We start from the raw sequence: 23,381 nt of genomic DNA, 5'->3' as shown, positions 1-23,381 counted from the left end.
TAACGTTTAAAATATGCCTATATAGCCGTTTTAATATTTAAAACATTAATAAATAACAGTATGCAAAGTGCAGTGTAAAGTAATGTACAAGTGCTAGAAAATAAATAAAATAAATAAAAAAGTAAATAGAACCCTGCACATAATTAGGCTTAGGCTATACTTGGCCTTTTTTTTTAAGACACTTACTCAATGAAAATTGACAAAAGTGTGTTAATTAAACTTGTAAACAAATAATTTGCTTTTATAAAACAATTAAGTCATACACTTTTATACAAAGTGACTATCAAATTAGAAAAAAAATATTACCAGTTTGGTGATCATTTAATAGTAAACCATACAAATGCAAATAAATAGTTATGGGATGATGAATGGAGGTAGAAAATTAAAGAAAGTGGGAGATATTTGACCAGCTGTCACTGTTTTTCCATATTTGAAGGGATTTGTATCTCAGACACAACCTTGAGTCCAATCTGAATTTGTCTGATTTGCCTGTAAAATTTAAGAGTGTAATTCATCTTTAATAGGCTACTTCAGTGTGGAAATTCGTAGGGTTCATGCAAATGGGTAAACAAAGCAACTCTACAGGGACAATTAGCTAACTATCAACATGCCTGCTAAGGCACTGAAGTACAGAAAAAGACAACCACAGTAGACTGGTCAATTAAAAAAAAAAAAAAAAATTATTATTTACTCTCCCTCATATCGATCCAAACTCCTCAAGCCTTCTTTCATCTGTTAATCAAAAAGTGGGAATTTAGAAGAATGTTTACACTGAACCGTTAAACTTAAAATATAATAATAACAACATAAAAACATCATCAATTTCATAAATCAATAAACCTCATGCGCTATATTCCAAGTCTAAAATTTAAGATTTTTTTTTTATTTACTTAAATTGTAATGACATTTGGAATCAAGAGAGTAATACGGTCTGAGGTTCAAAGGAGATGAAGGAGAGTAAATGAAAGAATTACAATTTTTAAGTAGATTTTTTCCCCTTACAATATTCAGACAGAAATTCTGAACATGAGTGAATTAGTCTCTATGACACCTACCTTGGAATTTTTTAGACAAAGGTCTTTAATGTGTCTTAGAAATATTTGGTTAAGCAATACTTGAGCCAAACTGTTTTGACAGCTCAGTGCCAGATTTGAGTTTACATAAATCATCTGAGAGGTGTGGTGAAAATTCAAGTGTTTTCCTCAAATAAATGTGGAGCACCATTCACATCTTCAGGGGATTTCTGCTGAGCTTACACTTGTTTATATTTAAATGATGCTTACAGTGACATATATATCTCTTTTTGAGTCTTGTCACTTTAACAGCACTTTACATTGAAACTATTTTAATGTCTTTTCTGTTTTTTAGGGCAGGCCAGATATAAGGCCTGGTCTGAAGAAGGAGAGCTGCTGTGCCCTGCCATGAATCAACATCAAGGCGTTCTGGATAAAACAAGAAAAAGTTTAGAAATTAATAAATATTGTAATTATAATTCATCTTCAATAAATAAAGATATTTGTCCTATAACAGACTGAATGCTACATTTTTAGCCTGTCACAAGAGAGAGAAAAAATCTTTCTTTAATACGTTGAATTGAAAATATGAAGTTTACAGTTTAGAAAGAAATCAAACCAGTAGGAGAGTGATTTTCAAGTGTAGATGAATGGAGAAGAAGAAAGCTGAAGAAAGATTATAAAATAGAGAGTTCGGTGAATTTGGTTTGTTCCTCGGGGTCAAGATTGGAACAGTTTATTTGCACATCTTATTTGCCTCTCAAATATATTTAGTCCAATACTTTAATGTGGACAACTGAAAAGGGATAATTTAGCCAAAGAAAAATAACTTGAATGCCATATCCTATTTTTTTTTTTTTTTTTTTTTTTTTTTTTTTTTACAATGACACAGTACAGTCCACAGTTTTGAAATAACATGAGGGTGAGTAAAGTATGATTTTCATTTTGGGCTGCGCTGTCCTTTTGAGGCTCAATGCAAATGCAAACAAATGTATAGTTTTTATATAAATGTGTATAAATGTTCAATCCTTCTTTTAGTTCTTACTTTTTTATTCCTTTCTTTTTAGCTCTTATTTAACACATCTTGTTAATGTAATTCAATTATTCATATAATTTTGTTTGTCTTAAAGCACCATGGTCCTAAAGCTCTTTAAAGTTGAAATAATAATAAAGTCACTCTGATTAATAACATTAGAAAAATTAATTCCAAAATAGCTGTGTGTGAGGACAATCCCAGTGGGGACACCACAAAAAGATCAGCTTGTATCTTTCTCTGATTTAAACCTTTTCACACACACTCTTCAGCTGAGTATTAAATTCTGTGTGACAATTTGAATTAACTTTCTCTAACCTTATTATTTATGTATTTCAAAAGCAGAGTCAATCATTTTTACAATCAACCAACTTCTTCCAATAAGATCCCACATATGGAGTTGTAACAAGCTCCTTTTGAGAGTGAGATCTGATTTTAGAGTTACGAGATGAAGGATGTGACAAAAAGCATAGTTTTCCAATTGGGATTTCCAATGGATGATCTAACAGACTCCCTTAAAAGAATAAAAACTCCTCACTGCATTATTAAGCTTGGAAGAGCCAGGACATTTTTTTTTTACATAACTCAGACTGGATTTGTCTGAAAGAAGAAAGTCTAGAACCTAAGATGGCATCATCTACAAAGTCTTCTACACCTAGGATAGCTTGAGGGAAAGTTAATCATGGGCTAATTTTCATTTTTGGATGAACTAGCCTATCCCTTTAAAATTTGTTTAATATTTGCAATTTATTTATCCGAATACTTTCATTGGTCTGAGCCCTCCTGTTGTATATTGAGAGGTGTGGTGACATGTTTAATAGACTAAAGGTGATATTCAGCTGCGTGTGCAGGAGGCTGCATTGGGAGATCAGCTATGGAGGTGGAAACTGTAATCACAACACTCATTTTTATGAGTCTCTTTGGACTGAACGCCAGCTAGAACCCACATTTTTGTCAATGAAAAAAAGGATTGGAAAGAGGCACAGGAGTACTGCAGAAAACACTATGATGACCTGTCCACTATCACCAGACATGAAATAGAAATCTTCTGTCAAAACTCAGAAATCACAAATGATTATTTCTTTTGTGGGCTTCAGAGAGATATTCAAAACTCACAGTGGATGTGGTCTAATGGTGAACCAGCAACAATTAACGAATGGGATTTTGGTAAAGGAAATTACATTAACGAGAACTGTGGAGCAATAAGAAAATCCACAAAAAAACGAAGAACAATGAACATTTTATTGTATGACGGACTTAGACCTGATCCAGGAGACCAAGACCTGGGAAGAGGCTCTGGACTACTGCACAGAACGCAACACTAGCCTTGCTAGTATGAACTCCAGTACGATTATGGATCTGGCAGTGAATATGGCTAAAAATGCCCAGACGGTTAACGTCTGGACTGGCCTGCGCTTTCTGATGGGCCATTGGTTCTGGGTGAATGGAGGTGATCTTGAATACAAGGCCTGGTCTGAGGAGGGAGAGTTACAGTGTCCTGTCATGAATCAGCGATGTGGAGCTCTGGATAAAGACAGGAGGGTCTGGAACCCCAAAAACTGTCAAGAGAGACTCCATTTTTTTTTCTGTAAATGGCACAATGTTAACTGTGTGACTAGGAAACCGTATATACTGTATAGATAGATAGATAGATAGATAGATAGATAGATAGATAGATAGATAGATAGATAGATAGATAGATAGATAGATAGATAGATAGATAGATAGATAGATAGATAGATAGATAGATAGATAGATAGATAGATAGATAGATAGATAGATATTTAGATAGATCTTTATAATATATAACTATAAAAATATAAATAGATCTTTTTTTCCAGATCTTTTTTAGTAGATCAGTAGTAAACAGTAGTTGTGTTTCCTCATATATAAAAAAAACCCTACAAATACACAAACACAAACATAAAAAGCATATACATCAAAAGTGTGTTATTATGTTACAGCAGATGTTCATTTTACACATGAATGATTATTTTATACAGATTTAAGGTACTTAAAAGCATAATATGAGCTTGTATTGAATGCAGCATGTTATTATACGCCCTCCACTGGGAATTATGAGAATGCAGCTTTTTTTCTCCTTCTGGTTGCACTATGAAAAGTCAAAGTGCATACATTTGTATGAATGTATCCTAAAAGATGTATTGTTGGATATTATTCATAAAATAGAACGTGTAATTTATATCAGATTCATTTACTGTTAACCTTTTCATAATTCATGTGCAATACAAAGTGGAATAAATAATAATGAAATAAAAATGTTTGTTTGGCTGGCTTCACCTTCACATTATTACAAACATCACTATGTAAATCATCCCGAACAACATGATACTGTTTCCTTATCAATGCCTTATCAATATGTAAATCATACTTATTTTATAGTAAGTTTAAATCATATTTATTTACTAATGTTGCATAAATGAAGTGAAATGCAGAATTGTGAAAGGAAGCTTATAAAAGGACTCAAGGAATTGTTAAAGAATATATGAAAATATACTCGAATACATTTTTTTATAGTTAGAATAAAAAATTGTATATCAGTTTGTTTCTGCTGACTGTGGTTTTATGCTATTTAATTTCCTCATTTTAAGTACATCCCTTTTCAGTAAATGGAACTGCAGAAAATACTCAAAGTAGCATTTGTTAGCACGAGTGATGTACAAAATATGGTTAACAATGTAATGTAACAATGTCATTGTTACTAGGTCTATTCAGGAATGTGTCAAATAAAGTATGTTTAAATCATTCTGTCAGTGCAGAAATGTCACCTTCCCAATCATATTTATTTCTGTATATGCAGCAGCAATACAGTATCTGCCAAACTGATTTTATTTTGTCTTTCAGTTAGTTTGAAGGTTAACAATATATTCCATTTTCTAAAAAAAGAGTTTCAGTCACACTCACAGAGTAATGTGATTTACAGAGTAATGTGAAGTACTTAACCTTGTGATCTCTGCATGGTTTTATTTTCACATGGTGTAACGCACAGTGAATAAGTGAATGTTTTTAACAGAAGACGGGGGATTCACAAGACAGGGATATCATGCTGTTTCCGCAATCCCTAAACTGTATCTGTGTGATAAAAGAGGAGCTAATACATGAAGTCAGTCCACCTACTTTTACCAAAATATAACAAAACAGTTGATCAAAATTGTTATAATTATAATAAATATAACAGAATGAGAAACTTAGCTAGACCTAAAATGCTTAGAAGGAATTTCTAAAGTACACAAAAAAATCAGTTAAAGAAATATTATACAACAGACACTGTACTGTACTTCGCAAAACATATGAAAATTAGTCATACAGGACATTTCCAAATCCTCAACACATTTAAATGCAAATCAATTCATTTTACTTCTAAGTTTATGTTTTTGGCACTTACAGAGAAGAAACATTCTCCAGGGTTGAGCTGCAGTATCACACAAATAATAAGAGGAAGGCTCAGAGAGATGGTCAGGGCCATTTCTTTATTATTGGTATGAGGTAACAGATCAGCGTTATGACATAAATGTGGTGTGAAGCTATGTCAACACTGCATACACTGACAATATGAACTGAAACAAGGGAAAGCTGCTCCAACAAAAATACTAAAACAATACACTTACAATCAACAAATTCATTTATGTTTGAGCCGAGAACATAATTATATTTTGTAATATAGCCTAAGCAAAATGTATTTAGTCATAGCACAGCACCAGAATCATCCGGCAACCATGCATAACACATTAACGGACAAAGCATGTGACTCACTTACATGTTTAGCAGAAGCAATTGTCAACAAAAAGCCGTTTTTAAAGCTACCCATTTCAGGTCAGATATCTGAAAACGTTAAAAAAGCGACAGACAAAATCAAGAACAAATGGCAAAGTGCCTCACAATCTGTTAAGAGAGAGTCTGACCCAGAGACCAAACCCAAATTATCATGACCTGCCCACCAGCAATGACAGAAGCATTGGCAACCAAGGCCTGGCTAGCCTTCGAGGTGCTACAAGTAACACAGAGATATACTGTGTAATGTGTCCCACAGAAGAGGAAGGGGAGGGAACACATAAAGCAGACAGTTTTGGCACTCGTGAGAAAGCGATTACAGCCACAACGGCCTGGATATCTCTGTTCATGTAAACCACAAGTGACAGTGAGTGTTTGCTTCTGTTCCTAACAGATCCACTTCTGCTTTACCAAACTGCTGCCGATATATCCTCTACACCAAATCCAGGTGAAGTCCTCGTTGCTGAAGATCCCTCGACGGAGCACCTGATAGCTCAATCCAGGAAGGTGAACTGTCTCAGTTGTAGCTGAACACCATTAACAAAAATCAGCAGACTACATAAAGACTGGACTTGATTAAGAGCTTTTTGTGTGCAACACAGGGGTGCACGATTCTGGATAAATTGCCATTGAAGAGGTCGAATACGTTGAGTGTCCTCAGTAGCATGGTCCCGCTGTAAGCCGATGTGTGTTAGAGTGATGTGCAGAGACACAGAGGAGACTGATGGCAAAGGAATTGTTGAAAAAAGTAATTATTTTTGTTTTATTCGCATACAAAAAGTATTCTCCTCGCTTCATAACGTTTAGGAAATGGAATAAAATAAATTCCATTGTTTATCCTCTCAAGATACCTGGAATCACTGTTACAAGTATGCCAGGTACATTGTTTTTCCAGTTTCAAAGCATAAATACCATAAAACGTTGCAAGCTTTGTATCTTCCGGTGTTTCTTTATGGTGCCGAAACCTACAGATGTCCAAGCTCTGATACTCTACTGCCATTGGCTCATCTGCGATTGAGTGCAGGGGCTTACCGATAGGTCAATTGTATCACAAAATCTGCCTAAAAAATAGCAGGGAACAACCGACGTAACAGCATGAAAAAACACTAACCCAAAACCATGAAGTGTTTCACAGACCCTTATTTAAGTGATAAAGTTTGCCAGGAAACGCCAACACTGGCAAAACACTGCCTTTGGATTGCACAAGAGGCATAAAGTGTTGACAGGTTTTCATAACAAAATTTGCCCAATCGCTACTCAAAACCAGCCCCAAATTAGGCAAAACACGTGTCAAGGGGGTTCCACTGTTAGAAATCTCATTCCAGGGGTTAAATATCACATTATTGCTTTCGTTCCAACCCTTGGACATGAAAAACAACCTAGGGAAACCTGTTAAAGTAGCCCAATAAAAACCACAGACTTGGCAACACTGGCACTGAGAAGCACTGTTAAAGGAACACTCCTCATTTTCCCACTCCACTAGATTCCCCTAGATTTTCGAAATCCTTCAGCTGATCTCCGGGTCTGGTGGTAGCACTTTTAGCTTAGTTTAACATAGATAATTGAATGTGAGTAGACCGTAAACACCTTACAGTGTTTTTGCCATTGTAGTAAATTCCCATTCATAGCAAACATGAGAGTGGAATAACATGTCTAAAATCTAAAGAGGAGAATAGAATTCACCTTACAGTTCTATATAGCAACATCTGACAAAGATTCTCTACAGCACCTTTAAAGAAAGCTGTTTATATAGCACTTAAAGTGGTTCCCTTATGATTACAAGCCAATGAACCACTTTTAATGTTATTTAGCACCATATATTGTGGTAGTCAAAGTGAATCTAGACATTTAAATGAGAGACCTTTTAAGCTCACCTTCTGGTGAAATATCTCTTTGGCTCTTTAAATAAAAACCACTGCTCCACTGCTAAGATGTTTTTTTTTTTTTAATGTGCTAGTTTTATGTAGATAATTAACAGCTTATTTGTGATTGCCACATGTTTTGACACAATCTCTGTCACTAACAATTAGCATGAGACTTGTGTAATTGTGTGTAATGTGTCATTTTTCTTGAGACATTGTGACTTTGTGGTTTGTGGGACAACTTTGAGGGACCATCTACTTGCATTAAATGGACTCACAGAGATGGATTTTTTTCTCAGTTTGTGTTCCCTGTGAATTAAAAAAAAAACATGTTCTGTGCATGATGTTGATTTATATCTGCGTCCACTTGAGGGTGAGATGATGAGACACTTTCCCTTGAAGTGTCATCCCAAATGAGACCTACTAAAGGTAAGAAATAGAGACTTAAAGGTACAGGTTGTAGGACCTTCCATTAGAGGGTGCACTACCAAAACAATAATAATCGCGTGTTTGATGACGCTAAGGCTAAGGAGGAGCGTGGAATGATGGGATTTGTTGTCTTCTACCCAACCGCTGATGGCCATCAATCAGAAGGAAACATAAATCATGGATTTAACACGAGTTCAACAATTTGCGCAAGTAGATTACATACATAATCAATGCAAAGACGCGATCAGACTATACGTTTGGTGTGTATGCTTCATAATACTAATCTTGTTGATCTTTATAATAGCATACGTTTTCTGTAAAGATATGAATCAAAACAAATCACCTGTCGAGTAAAACACAAGCGAGATCGGCATCTCTTTCCAGTTGAAGTTTGTCGCAAAGCTACTTCCGCATTTGTCCACGACACTGTTGTCAAAGGGTAACTAACATCATTGACAGGCGACTGCACTCCCCCGTGTCGCTGTTTAAAATGGGAATTTTCTAATGATTTACAAGTAATTGAAAACATTACAGATATTTTTAGTAATCAGATGGACAAAGATATAACACTAGCCGGTTTTTGGATATTTTACTGCAAATATCTTACAAAGTGTACCTTTAAATATATATTAGGAAAAAAAGGTTTTAAAACTTAACATTTTATGGTTATTAAATATCAGTTACTTACTGCCAATACAGCTGTGCAACAAATATTTTTTTCCCCATAAATGTAAGTGCTATTGTCAAGAACATCAATATTGGAAAAAAACAAGTTTAATCAACTGGCTGTATCTGCCTATTTAAAATGACTTTTTAGGTCTTCAAAATAATTTTAGGTTTTGAAGTGATGCACTTTTTGAACTTTACCAGCCCAGCCCCCACCCCCATCCCTTCCATGAAACAGACACAGAACTGGAGGACAGGATGAAAAGTCAATGACTTCAGTTCATGGATGCCCTCTTTGATAAGCAGTTTATGAACTTGACTTTCATGGATGAAATAAAGGACAAAGCCACAGTCAAATTAATAATGATCATTTATTATCCCTCAGACCTTTAAATTCTACTGCTTCTGGTTTAATGCACATTTCAACTTTTACTTCAAGACACTGAGCATTTCTCATCCTACCCCAGAGCCAATATTTTGCATTCCCTGTTTTTCATAAGATGTAGGATGAAATTTAAATAATCCAATAGTAACTTTTTAGACAAGTAGGCTTTAATTTATTTGTTTTTGGCTGAGGTGAGCTCTCTAAAATTGAATTTCTGTCACAAACTGCGGTTTTACGAATTGTTTTCAGTGTACAGAAGAGAGATCTCACCCAGAAATCATTGTTCTAAGCCTGGACAAGTTTATTCTGTGTAAACCAACAGTTTTGGTGCCTAGTGACTTCCATTGTTTATAAAAAAAAAAACACACTGGAAAACTTTTTGTTGAGAAAGTAAATGATAGGTTATGTTTTTGAAGTAAAACAACTTCTGTATGTGCCAATTGTTTGTAGAGAAATTAAGTTGAATGTTTTTGCAGAAATGTGAGATGTATTATACTGTATATTATTTGTGGTTTTATTAACAGAGATGCTTTTGATGTGTCTAACCTTCAAATAGTTGTAAAATAGTTATGTGTTTGTACACAGTACATAAGCACTTTCACTTCCAGGGATGTCCAGTCTTGATCCTGGAGGGCCACAGTTCTTCAGGGTTCATTTCCTACCCCAATTAAACATCTGAACCAGCTAATCATGGCCTTCAGGATCACCAGAAACTTCCAGGCGAATATCTTAGGCTGGATCTGAACTTTGCAAGATGTTGGCCATCCAGGATTAGGAATGGACACCCCTTCTGATCACTGTATTTTATATTTTAATGCACCGTATAAAGTTTTTTTCAGATCTCTGGTAAAAAGTCTTTATATCAAAATAAAGCTATTTCCTTTACTGATAAAAATGGAACATTAACAACCTAAAACATTAACACTGGAGTAAAGTTAACATGATTGAATCATGTTGAGATAACTTAATGAGATCATACTCTTTTTCTGATTAACACAAAATGGTCTTTATCTGAAAGATATTCTTAAAAGTTCTTGAAAAACATTCAAATTTAATAACAATGCTGACTGTATCCTTGTAACAAACACACACACAAACAGAGATCCAGTTGCAGTGTTTTAATAGAGGAATCCAAAAATCATAATCAAAAGGTGTAATAATAAAATCTCCATATTCATCCGGAAGAAGGAGGCGGGAACCTGCACACAATCAAAATGTAACTTTAATAATCACAAATAAACACAAAACAGCGCACCAGCCCCTCACGGACGACTGGTGCACATAAATAAAAAGCAAAACATAAAATAATGGCCCAGGCCTGGTCCTCTCTCATCGTCGCTCCAGTTTTATATCTTTCCATCTCCTCTGTGGGACTCGAGACCGGCGGTGGGGCGCAGGTGTCGCGGATTTCCCAATCACTCTACCAGCCTCACTAGTTCCCACATCTCTCGGCCCCGCCCCACTCGTCACAAAAGGCAAAAAGTCAATTTCAGGAGGGCAGTCCAAAAAAACAAGAACCACGAAAAACACTAGGGAACACAAGAAAGGAAGTTGACATAAAACTGATAGAAACAGAGAGGGTATATATGGACAGGTGAAAACAATGAAAGTGTGAACAGCTGAGTGCAATTAACAGGTGTGCAATTAACAGTGATGAATCGGACAAAGACTTGTGGGAAATGTAGTGCCTGCAGTGGGGTGACTCTATAGGGAAGTGAGACCACTAGTGGACACCCAGGGATACACAGACCAGACACTGTGACAATCCTTTACAAATCTCAAAATGTATATTCATTTTTCATATTAAATACATTAATCCACATTATGCAGTAAATGTTTTCAGTTGAAGCACTTTACCCGTTTCTGAGGTCAATTTGAATTTTCTTCTTTTTTCCCTTCATTTGGTTTGAAAGTTAAACAATATTTGCATCCTCTGATTTGCATGACAGGTCTTTTTTTTTTTTGTTTTTTTTAAAAAGGACTCTTCTTCAGTTTAAATAACACACTAAAAACGTGAAGAAGTCTGCCTCTATTTTTAGGCACACTGATCATTATATAGCTAATATCTACAGTGGGCCAGAACAGATAAATAGTTGATCAGTCTGCTGCAATAATAATAATTTACTGTGACTCATAGTAATTGATTGTGAAATTATCACTGTTTTGTTTTTGAGCACACAAAAACATTTGATTTGCCTTAAAGTGTAGGTGGACATACTGTTCATGAAAGATTTTGTGCATTATTCTATGTCAGTTCACATTATCTTCATTCAAAGCTTAAAAAAGAAAAAACTTTGAGGAGTCCATTGAAAAGCAACACAGGAAAAAAAAAGTGCCATGAGGAGGAGTCTTACAAATAAAGACACAACTTTGATTGGTCAACGCTGTCTAACTGGTCTATAAGTAAGAAATCCCCACAAATTTGGACTTGTGATCCTCACTTTGGGCATTCCTACTGATGTTAAAACTCTGGATACACTGGCAATATGGCAACCAAAGCTACAGTCACTGTTTTTCTGTTTTTGAGTCTCTTCGGACTGAACACCAGCCTCAACAGAAAACACTATTATGTGAATAAAAGTATGACGTGGTCAGATGCACGGTTGTACTGCCAGAATTACTATTATGATCTGTCCACCATAAGCAAGGATGAACTGCAACCACTCTCGGATAATCGGCAGATCACTGAGGATTTGTACTGGATTGGACTCAGGGGACATAATCTGCTGTCTTTTTGGTGGTGGACATGGACCGGAGGTGAGGTTGCGACTGATATCCAGTGGGACAATCAACAACCAAATTATAATGGTGAATATTGTTGTGCTGTCAAAAAGTCCTCTTCTAAAGTGCATGATGTTGATTGTGATTGGCTTATGCCATTTTATTGTATGGATGTCCTGGACCTGACTGTGGTGCAGCAGGAGAGCACATGGGAAGAAGCCCTGCTATACTGCAGACAAAACTACAAAGATCTGGCCACACTGAACTCAGATGAGCTCATGAAAGAGGCAAGAGTTAAGAGCAGTGCAGCCCTGACTGATGACCTGTGGATTGGTCTGCGCTTTATCGCTGGGCACTGGTTTTGGGCAAATGGGGAAGATTTTGAATATAAGGTCTGGTCTTCAGGTGAAGAGCTGGAGTGGTCCTGCTATGAATCAGCGCTGTGCAGTTCTGAACCGCAATAGTATGGTTTGGAAACCTGTGGACTGTGAGCAGAGATTCAGCTTTCTCTGTGCCAATAAACCATGAAATGAAATATCTGATTTGTTTATGATGACAACGAGCCAAACATTAAAATCACTCTAAAATAGAAACTATTTTTAAAGCCTGTTTAGTTAATTAGTTAATAGATGTGTTATAGGTTAATCTTTCTGTTTGGATACTTTTTTTTTTTAGTTTGTACTTATTTTGCTTTCTTAAACCATTAAATAAAACAACTGTAAAAAAATAAAAATAAAAAATAAAGGTTCTTAACACAGTTCTATTTTAAAAAATATCTAATCCTGAAGAATCCTTTTATGTGGTTTCTTTGTCTTGGAATTTATATTTTCCAGTCAAGTGATTTCAAATTTACTTTACTATTACTGTCTTTATTCATGTTTTGTGTCAGTTATCATTTATTAATGTATTCTGTTACTGTTGTTATAGTTTCCCCATGTCAATAAAAAAAATAATAATAATAAAAAAAAAATAATAATTCCTTGCTTTAAAGTTAATCCCTAATAGAGGCTACAAGTTATTATAAGACCAGGCAGATCAAAGAGTAAAAATGATATTAATGCTGTTGGCTCATAACAGAATCATAACTAGGCCTATCTACTATTACATTCCATACACTGACTAGCCAATCAAAAACAGCCTGTGTGCGAGTCATTTTAATCGTTTGCATTTGTTGAAATGTCTGAATTTTTAAAGGTGGGGTATAATTCAGTGGCTAAATAAAAGCTATACCTGTTAAATCTGTCATCTTTTATGCACCCTAACACTTTAGACACACGACATTCTTGCTTCTGTATCAACACTAAAGTGGAATTTCCATTTTTCACACGGAACTTACTTCTGGTTCTGAAGGTTTCAAACTTACAAAATGACTCAAACGTAATCCTCATGACTGTATGTGCTGTATTCCAAGTCTTCTGAAGTAATTTGATAACTTTGTGGGACCAACAGGCCAAAAAGAAAGTCATTTACTGACCTCCAGTCCAGTTTGTTGTTTACCTCTGCAAACGGATCTGAGGCATGATGAACCCGAGACCTGGATAGAGACGGGTTTTCATATTGACTGATTTATCATTTTAAAATGGATATGGAATGATCAGAAGATTTTTCAATTCTTTCGAGAATTCACAACAAAGATATATAAAATAACAAATTAAGACAACAATTTAAAGAAAATAATGCTTAAAGAGGAGCTACTTGGGCTGTTGCTTTCACACACAAAAATTATGTTACTTTCCAAAGAATGATGTTCTGAAGAAAATGACATTAGGAAGTTAAAGTGAAATCGTAAATGAAATGATAGATGAAACCGAGACATAGGGGAAATGTGCAGCCTAAACTGTTCAAAAAAGATATTGTTGATGTGATGTTATGATATTGTTAATGGCCTATTCACGAGAAAGGGAACTAAAACGAGATGCAGCAAGAGAAAAAGTTTCTACATATTGGAAATCCCCAAATGTCAACAGTGTAATTTCCTAATTTTCCAAATTTATTGCTTTATATTACATTTATCATTTCCATCTAAATACATTCAAATGTGCTCACTTTAATAAATGAGAAATAACATTTGTGAAAGCATTTCGCCATAGTAGATTTACTGGTAGCTGCTTTGAAAGATCTTTGATCTTTACAGTGTGTTGAGTCACATCACCATCTTTGATTCTTCATGTCAACTGTGTGCCGGAAAACATGCACAGTAACCAAATCCTGTTTTTGCATACGTGGAAACATTTTGCCATTAAACTTGTTTCTGGGGGAAATTTGTCTAATTGTCTTGTCCTGCAGTTTAAAGGTTAAACAATAATTCTTTCTGTCATCTGATTTGCCTCTCAGGGCGTGTTGCATGCTGCGTCCTTGAAAAGGTTGCTACAGAAAATAGTTTTTTTAATCAACTTTAAAGATAAAAATTTAGATTGGATTAGAACATTAGTAAAATACAGTCATTTAAAATATATCACATATATCCACTTTTTTATATACAATTTTTTTATTGAGGAGATGTTTCTTTTGAATATATATATATATATATATATATATATATATATATATATATATGTGTGTGTGTGTGTGTGTGTGTGTGTGTGTATATATATATATATATATATATATATATATTGACAGGCGATCTGACCAATTATAACACTGAATCTGACATTTTGTCCGACAAACCAACCAACCAGACAGTCACAGGAGAGGAGATTGAAGTAGGTAGGTTTGAACTTGAAAAATGGTGTACATTAAAGGTCCTCAAAATAATGCTTAAAGTTATAATTTCTGATTCAAAATTTGAATTTCTTTGGTCAGTGTTCCCTTCGCTCTGCAACATATTTCATATGATGTGTGGCGTGAGCTGGCTATGGCCTGTTGGACACAGCAACACTAGGCATAAAAGTGTTTGTACATTTTGAGTGGTTGAGGATGGAAATGAACAGCATTGATCTATGATAACTGCAATATGAAAGATACACATCATTTCCACTTCACACATTTGTAAGGCAAATTACATTTTGTTTTTGTGCTGTGATATATAGGCCTACCTTTCTCAATGGTGGGGAGTGCAATACAATAGAAAAGGGGAGGAGCCAAACATTGAATTGGTCAAGACTGCTTTTTATTGGCCGGTTATGTAGATAATTATTGGGGAGGTGTGGTATCAAATCATTGTTAATAATAAATGTGGGCTTGAAAACTGCATTCCTGCTGATGTTCCAACACTGAATGCATTGACAATATGGCTAAGAAGGCTACAGTGACTGTGTGTCTGTTTTTGTGTTTCTTTATTGTGAAAACAAGCCTCTATTGATTTATGTAAATGAGAACTTGACGTGGACGGATGCACTACTGAAGAAAAAACCATGATGTTTCCACCACCAGCAATATAGAAGTGAAACTACTCTCTGCGAATCCAAAAATCACTTCTGAGAGATTCCCTTTTGTGAAGGAGAGAATGGATCCATTGTAATGTGGGACACTGGAAAACCTGATGCTTTGCATGAACAATGTGAATCAAAAGGCCAAATGCATGATGCCGATTGGTTTTTATCTATAGCATTTTATTGTATGGAGGTCTTTGAGCTGATACTACACAGTAAAAACTAAAGGTGCCTCAGATATCCTTTTGAGTACTATAGGAACATGGGGTCCTGGAATACTGCAGACAAAACCACGCTGATCTAGCCGGCCTAACCTCAGATCTAATGATGAGAGAGGCAAAAAAATAAGAGCACGCCAGCCCTTGTGGATGATGTGTGGACTGGTCTGCAGTTCATAGCAGGTCATTGGTTTTGAGTAAATGGAAATAATGTTGAATATAAGGGCTGGTGCTGTGGAATGTTTGCTAAAAAAAAAAAAAAAAAAGATTGTTTGGAAACCTGACAACTGTGAGCGAAGACTTAACTTTCTCTGTCTCAAGACAAATAAAGTGACAGCTGAAGGAAGCAGTAACTAAATCAGTTTGAGATGTGTAACAATAATGTCATGCCTACTTAGTAACCATGCCTCAATAAAGAACCAATATTTAAATCAATTCAAATTCAAATTCTTTTTGCTGTCACTATAACTATTATCAAGTTGACAGCACTGGTACTATTGGATGAGAACAAATAAAAGCTGGAGGATATTGACATGAGCTGAGCTGAATAACAACACTATTGTCTTATGTAGAGTTGCTTAACTGAATTGAACTTGTTTCATAATTGTTGAGCTTTACTATTATTTTCCTGCTTATTACTTGGATGATTCTTTAAAACAATCTGTATTGTATTAAGTGCTATAGAAATAAAGGTGACTAGACGTGGATGTCAACTATATACTCAGTAGGCAAAACATATAGTGCATTTGCTGCTGTTTTGCCAATCTAGTGAAAAATGAAATATTGTTAACCAAATTATATTTGCAGTGGTAAGAATGATCACTTTTTTTAATTATTATTTGATTCCAGTGTTGTTTATAGATTACACACACACACACAAACACATATTCAGACCTGCTAAACTGTATTTTGTCTAAAAAAAATAAGACAATGTAATCTTACTGTCTATATACAGTAAAAAAGAGTTTTCTTCTTAATTACTGTAAATGGGATTACATTACAAGATGATCAAAGAATATAGAAAATATCAGGAAATAATTAATAAAAATAAACATTTTATTCTTTTTAGTTTTCAAAATGTCCAACTATATTATTTTTTTATTCAAAAATTTGTTTATATAATTTGACAAAATAAAACCCAACAATTTAATTATAAAAGATTAGAAATGTAGGCACTGTTTTGACCATTGTATTTACTTTACAGATAGTAGGATTGTGTATCATCAGCACGGTCTTCAAATCTATTGATGTAAGACTAAAAAAAAAAGACAATTTTGAAATAAAGAAGACCATGTCATTTCACGGTCTAAATACAGTGGTCTCATTATTTTTCATATCACATACTGTAAGTGTGCTTTAATTCCAAGTTGATTAAACCGCAAAAAAAAATACTACTACTAATAAAAAACATAAAAAAAAAAAAAACTAATTTAATCTGCAAATCTATTGATGTAAGAACCGAAAACAGATTACTTTATGCAAAGGAAATCAGACCATTATATAATGATGATATTAGATATTGAAAACAACAAAAAACAGTGTAAGCATAACTAGAGAAACAATCCCAATTTATAATTTTTTACATTAATATATATAATTTAATTTACTCTTATAATAAATTTAAAGTAAATCCTGACCATGAGTGGTATATAATGTTTGGTTCATATATAGTTGTTTTCTCAAATGCCACATGAAGCAGAAAAAAACCCTATTATTGCCACAGAGCAAAACAATATGAGTGCTTACTCTTAAACCAATGGAAAAACAAAAGGCCTTCACACATATAAAATCAAACACGGCTTTGTTTCCATCTGTCACACCTGTGGTCAAAGTCAGATGCACTTTTTTGTCATACCCCCCATGCACTCTTTAAAACAGGAAATGACTCGGACTCTGTGGGGTTGGTGGCATGTTGCTATAGAAGCTAGAGCAGGAAGTAAGCATCGAAAAATAGTGACACACAGCTGCGGTATATATGTTAGAAGCTTAAAATGTAGTTTAAAGGCGAAAAGGAAAATACATTCATAAAAAAATAATAATAATATTACTACTACATTTAAATTATTACACCAGTAGAATGATCATTCAAAAATATATGTTCCTTTGGCATTCTATTTGATTATTTAATTATCTCTCTTTGGAGTCTGTCTGCCAAACTAACGGCAAACAAAAAGCCTGATGTTAGTTATTATAATATATTATTAGTTATTAAGCAAAAAACATTCTTCTTGTAATTGCTTGACAGCTTATTTACAGGTATATGCTTAAGATGATAGTGGTATTGAGCCCCAGAAACTTTCTTCTCTCCTTTCGCCTAAAGTCTCATTGTTTTCCTTGTTTCATTTTGATGGTCTCATAGGTGTCCTGATCGTGAGGCTTGAGACCCTGAGATGTGGAGGAGAGAGAAGGACAAAACGGATGTAGCAGAGAGTCAATAGAAGCTCAACAGATCAACCACAAGGCTTCAGAAATGTCAGGCGCATCAGTTAAATGCTATGAAACTGCAGCTTGTTATTACCACATTACTTATATATAACAGCCTCTTACTGGATTTAAATATATCTTTACCTTCTAAGAGTTGCATGATAATATGAATAATATGTTTATGTGGTAATACAAATGAATAATATACACGTATGCATGTGTGTATATACATATATATATATATATATACATATATATATATATATATATATATACATACATACATACATACATACATACATATATTCAAACACACATATGTGTGTGTGTGTGTGTGTGTTTAAATGATGTTAGTGTTTAAGTCTGTTAACCAGTTTTTCTGTATCTTTCAATGATCATACAATGATCAAAGTACAAATAAAGAATATGCACATACGCACAATAAAGGTCTAAATTATGGCTTAGCAGAGTATTAAAGAACCACAACATAAAATACAAAAATACCTCATAAACCCCTTCACCGGCATCTTTCTTCTATAAACAATCAGAAGAAGAAAAAAAACATATTAGAAAGCCTGTAACAATACAAACAAACAAACACACAAAAAAGAAATATGTGCGCACAGAGCTTCAAAGGTTTTGGAAAGAAGAATGAAATGCGTCACATATGGACAAATTATGTTCAAACGGTGTTCTTTTATCATATTACACTGTTAAAAATAACGGTGTTTAGTTTGCATCTGTGGTTCCATGAAGAGCCTTTACCATCCATGGAACCTTGCCACTGGACAAAAAGTGGAAAAAAAAAAAAAAAAAAAAAAAAAAGGTTCTTAACACTAACAGAAACAATTAGTTCTTTTAAGAAACTGCTGACTGAAAGACTTTTTTGGGAACCGAAAATTGTTCTTCTATGGCATCTTGCAAAAACCCTCTTGAAAAAAAATTGTGACAGTCTTAGTTTTATTTTTAAGAGCATATATATAGCGGAACATGTCGATTATACCTTAAAAGGCCACATACGGAGTTCATATGTTGTGTGAAAGGTTTCATACACATATAATCATGTTTAAAATGGAGTCACACAGTTCAAGACAGGATGTAAAAGTGTGAAAGGGGAGGAGAGGGACAGTTAGCAAAAGCAGATAATTTTGGAGATAAGACTTATGAAGTCTTATGAAAGCTGTAAAATGTATGTTGCTCACATTTGGGTTACTTTAGGGATAGTAATAGTTAACACACATAAACAGGCACGTGCACACATCAAAGGGGGCTTTAGCACTTGCCCTTTCTCTTCCTCTAGAGTATTTTTTTTTTTTTTTTTTTTACCAAATGAGTATATGTATCAATGTATGCGTGTGTGATTCTCCCTCCCTTTCACTGTGTTTGTCTTGGTGTGGAGGTGAGTGGTGATGAACAACAGACTAAGCTACCTGTGGCTCGAATTTACAGCTAACTATCCAAAAGACAAACAGGAAAATATAGTTAATCTGTCTCGCTAACGTCCATGACTCACGAAAGCAAGTTTAGCTCTCAGACTGTGCATCCTTTCACTGCATGATTCATTTTACTAAAATGCATTCAGAATGATAGCAAAATTCAAGATATGGTGACAGAAATCTATACATTTATATAATTTCATATAGTTAATTAGTATCACGCGACGACTTACGTTTTTTCCTCCAAAAAGCAGCATGATTACAAATGTGATGGTGATTTTATACAGCAGTTCAATAAACAAGAATTGAATATTAAAACACTTACGTTTTAGATACAATATTGACTGTTTTTGCTCTATTTCGCCAACAAATATAATTCCAATTTACATCTCTGAGGAACATGACGGTGTTTTGTTCCTGAATGAATCAACCGTTTAAATGACTCGGTTCAGTCGAATCGATTCACTTATTAACAGTGACTGGCTGCCACCTACTGACAGTTTTAATTTCACATTTAAAGTAGCTTTTAATTATTTTTTTTCTTTTTACAATTTTCAAATTGGAGTATTCAACATTTTATGTTTATAATAACAAAACGGTGTTAATGCCTTTGTAACTGCAGGTTAAATACATTCATGCCCTGCATTAAACATGGTGTAAATGCATTTAAATACCACTTCTAATGCAGCTTCTCTGCATTGCAAAGATGAATTTTGTCAATACTGATTTCATTTGCTTGGTAACAGTGGCTTATTATTCTAATCGACTTACAATATAAGAATTTCACTGAAAAGTTGATGCATACTTTTAGAAAAAAAAGGCTTTATAAAGGTAAAACTGCCCGTAAAAGGTAATAATCTATTTAAACTTATTGGAAAATATTAATTTCTATCACTGCTGTGAACAGATCTCCACACAGTCTATGAAATATATCAAAAACTTTAGGAGTCAGCTGTCCACGGTAGTCCTTAAGATATCAGCACAATAACACTATTATACTAATATTAACTCATCTAATTATCATTATCGATAAAATCTCAAATATTGAGATCTATTTTGTCAATATCGCACACTCCTTATATTTATTTTTATTAATGAAAATAAATATGAGAAAGTAGATAGATAGATAGATAGATAGATAGATAGATAGATGTCTTACCCCTGGATATCTTTCTGCTTGTTTACTTCGCATCTGCAAATAAATGCATTTATGAATGAATAAATAAATAATAATAATGTTTTAGTCTTCTGTAATTATATATATATATATGTGTGTGTGTGTGTGTGTGTGTGTGTGTGTGTATTATATTAAAGAAAATGTGTGTGTACACAAAATAATGTGAAAACCCTTTTATATTGGGGTTATAATGATTGTAGACTACAATGATAGACAAACACTGATTATCTTTTCTTTGTGTGTTATTTATGGACAGTTTTGAAGAGAAAAGTTAGACACGGATTCCCTCCTCCAACACATCTGCAGGTCTTTTTATAGAACACATTTAAATGGAGGATATTACAAAACCGTATCAATCTGATCTAATAATGCCGGAAGCTTTATTGAAGGCAAATTGTGGTAAAACACCAAAAAATACTGCCTATTTAACGGACGTTCACATTATTTTGTCCACTCCCTGTATAAGACAGAAATATAAAATGTTTTTAATAAAATTGATAGCTTAAATATAATAGCTTCTACTAATTGATATATACAGTACCTTCATTCTGCAGTACAGGACCGTGAGAACAATCCCATAGATGAACAGAATCGCGTCCAAGATGTAGCATATCTGTGGCTCTTTCAAACCCGACGCATCTTTAAAAAAAATGAAGCTAATTAGGAAAAGAACAAACTCAACATATCGTGCTACAGTTAAAGTATTTTATAAAAACTACTTACACTGAAAATATGTTTTTTATTATTACACAAAATGGTCCACGAGTCAGTTTTATAGCTGTCTCCTACATTGGATTAGTGCATAAACGCTTTACATGCTGTATTTTAATAAATACTATATATACTCTTAATATATTCTCTGTAAATTTATGGTTATTGTTAAATCGCACAAATTGATGCATCACCTCATTAGAAGCATTGCTGATGCTCTTAAGATAAGACATCACTTGTGTTTAAACTCTAAACATATTTTAATGATCAGAAATTGATACACAACATTAAAGACAATCATTGGACAATATTTAATAATATATGTAAAATACTTATATAATTAAAAATTAATTATACGAAAAAAAAAAAAAAAAACATGGATATGAAAAAAGAAGCTTTTGTGAGAGACTAATAATGTGCTAAAAGTTTTCAAGAAATAGCAAGAGCATGTGTGATGTTTCTCACCTAGTATCATATCCTAAAGAATAGTGCTACTTCTCTTTTCTCATAAATTTGCAGACACAAGTCCGCTGACCGCATGCTTACAGCGAAACCAGTTACAATATATACATATAAATAAATATACAGCACTGTATAAACTAAAACAGAGAGACATGTGACTATCTGTATTAAACTACACTCAAAAATGGTGTTGTTTTATTCGCTTGGGGTTTAATGGATACATTCTAGTTCAGCATTTTGACTAAAACACTGTTGGTTGATCAGAATGCATGATTTTTGTCTTTCATCTTGATGCCAAAAATGTGTTGCATCAGAAAACTTAGATTAGGCATCCCCTTCAACCACATTTTTATCTATGAGAATTAACGTAAGGCATTAAAAAAGAATAGAAAATACCACAAAAGCTCAAAACAACCTTAAACCCTGTTGTTTAGTTCAATGTATATACGTAGCATCCTCATTTACAGAGATGCAGAAGGGAAGTGGACCAATGAAACTCAGAGCCAAAACCTCAATTTAAGAAGCAGCACTTGGTTTCACATGCACGAGTCAATGAGAAAATGTTCCTTGTGCTTTTCTTCTGTTAATGCAAGCTTGGTTAAGCAGTTGTAATCGTACTATGGATTCATATTGTGTGGTTTAAGCTTTGTTGACAGAATGAGAAGAGACTACTTCCTGGCAACAAAGTTTCCAACATCACAAGTTCAGATATAAGGACTGTGAAAACGAGAGATGTGAAGAGTGAACTTTATATAGATGTTGACTAATCAAGGCGCTCACTTCTGACTCTGAATTGTTTTTTTATGATAGCTGGATTTTGACACTTACATAGATGTGCATTGGTTTTGTAAACATCCAACAAACATTCAAAATACACAATGAAAACCTTTTATAAAGTCCCCACATACTTCCATATTCAAGATGTGACCAAAGCGCACTTTCTTAGTGACATTATTTTATAATTTACCAACAAATTATGAACCAAAACTAGTTCCGAGGAAGCATAATGTGTTAATCTTCACATTTAGAGGACAAAATGACTACTGAAAACTAAAAATAAATAAATGAAAAGATCCATTTCCATCGTTCACGCAAGATTTTAATTTGTTACATACTATATGTAAAATAAAAAAAGAAATTTAGAATAGCCTTCAGGCCTTTACTTAAAAAGGAAAAGTCAACCTAATACATTTACAATCGTTAATTGCCATTTACAAAAGAATTAAACTTATTCAGTATATTTGCAACATAAAAAAGCAGCTTATAGAGTTGAATTTTTCAAAACCTAAATTAGTTGATTATGTACACCGGTAACTTTTGTATCAACACACCAGCACACAAAAAACAACGTTCGCTTCAGATAAAGAGCGCTAATATTGAACACTTACCAGCGCTGCCGAAGCTGAGCCAAAGAGAGAGAAGAGAGAAGGGCAACCCCACCTTCATCATCGTCATCATCATATAAACTTGGCTTTGCTTCTGCGTACAACCTCACGGGACGCTCACCTCCAAAGACTACTTTCAGTGAACCGATGTGAACAGCACATCAGAGGCAGACAAGAGGGAAGTTGTGGTGAAAATATGTCAGATCTAAAGTTTAAACCACCCCCACCCCGAGTGACGAAGAGGAAAAAGGGCCGAAAATCATGAGAGCTACTTTAGACTGCTGATCCTCAGA

At 34.2% G+C, this 23,381-nt stretch overlaps 1 protein-coding gene across 1 annotated transcript; it reads right to left on the bottom strand.

Moving 5' to 3' along the window:
• Positions 1-17,177: 17,177 nt before the first annotated feature.
• On the bottom strand, positions 17,178-23,275 carry LOC113052264 (high affinity immunoglobulin epsilon receptor subunit gamma-like). The gene is made up of 5 exons (XM_026216682.1): positions 23,092-23,275; positions 21,072-21,169; positions 20,513-20,545; positions 18,422-18,451; positions 17,178-17,878 (listed from the first exon to the last, which is right to left on the bottom strand). Exons 1-5 carry the CDS (start codon positions 23,162-23,164, stop codon positions 17,816-17,818), a joined length of 297 nt encoding a protein of 98 aa, XP_026072467.1. The 5' UTR covers positions 23,165-23,275; the 3' UTR covers positions 17,178-17,815.
• Positions 23,276-23,381: the final 106 nt, after the last annotated feature.

Source organism: Carassius auratus, chromosome 32 (assembly GCF_003368295.1).
Source record: "Carassius auratus strain Wakin chromosome 32, ASM336829v1, whole genome shotgun sequence".
In the NCBI taxonomy this organism is placed as follows: Eukaryota; Metazoa; Chordata; class Actinopteri; order Cypriniformes; family Cyprinidae; genus Carassius; species Carassius auratus.
Note: the sequence above shows the minus strand (reverse complement) of the source record. Positions and strands in the feature narration are given on the sequence as shown.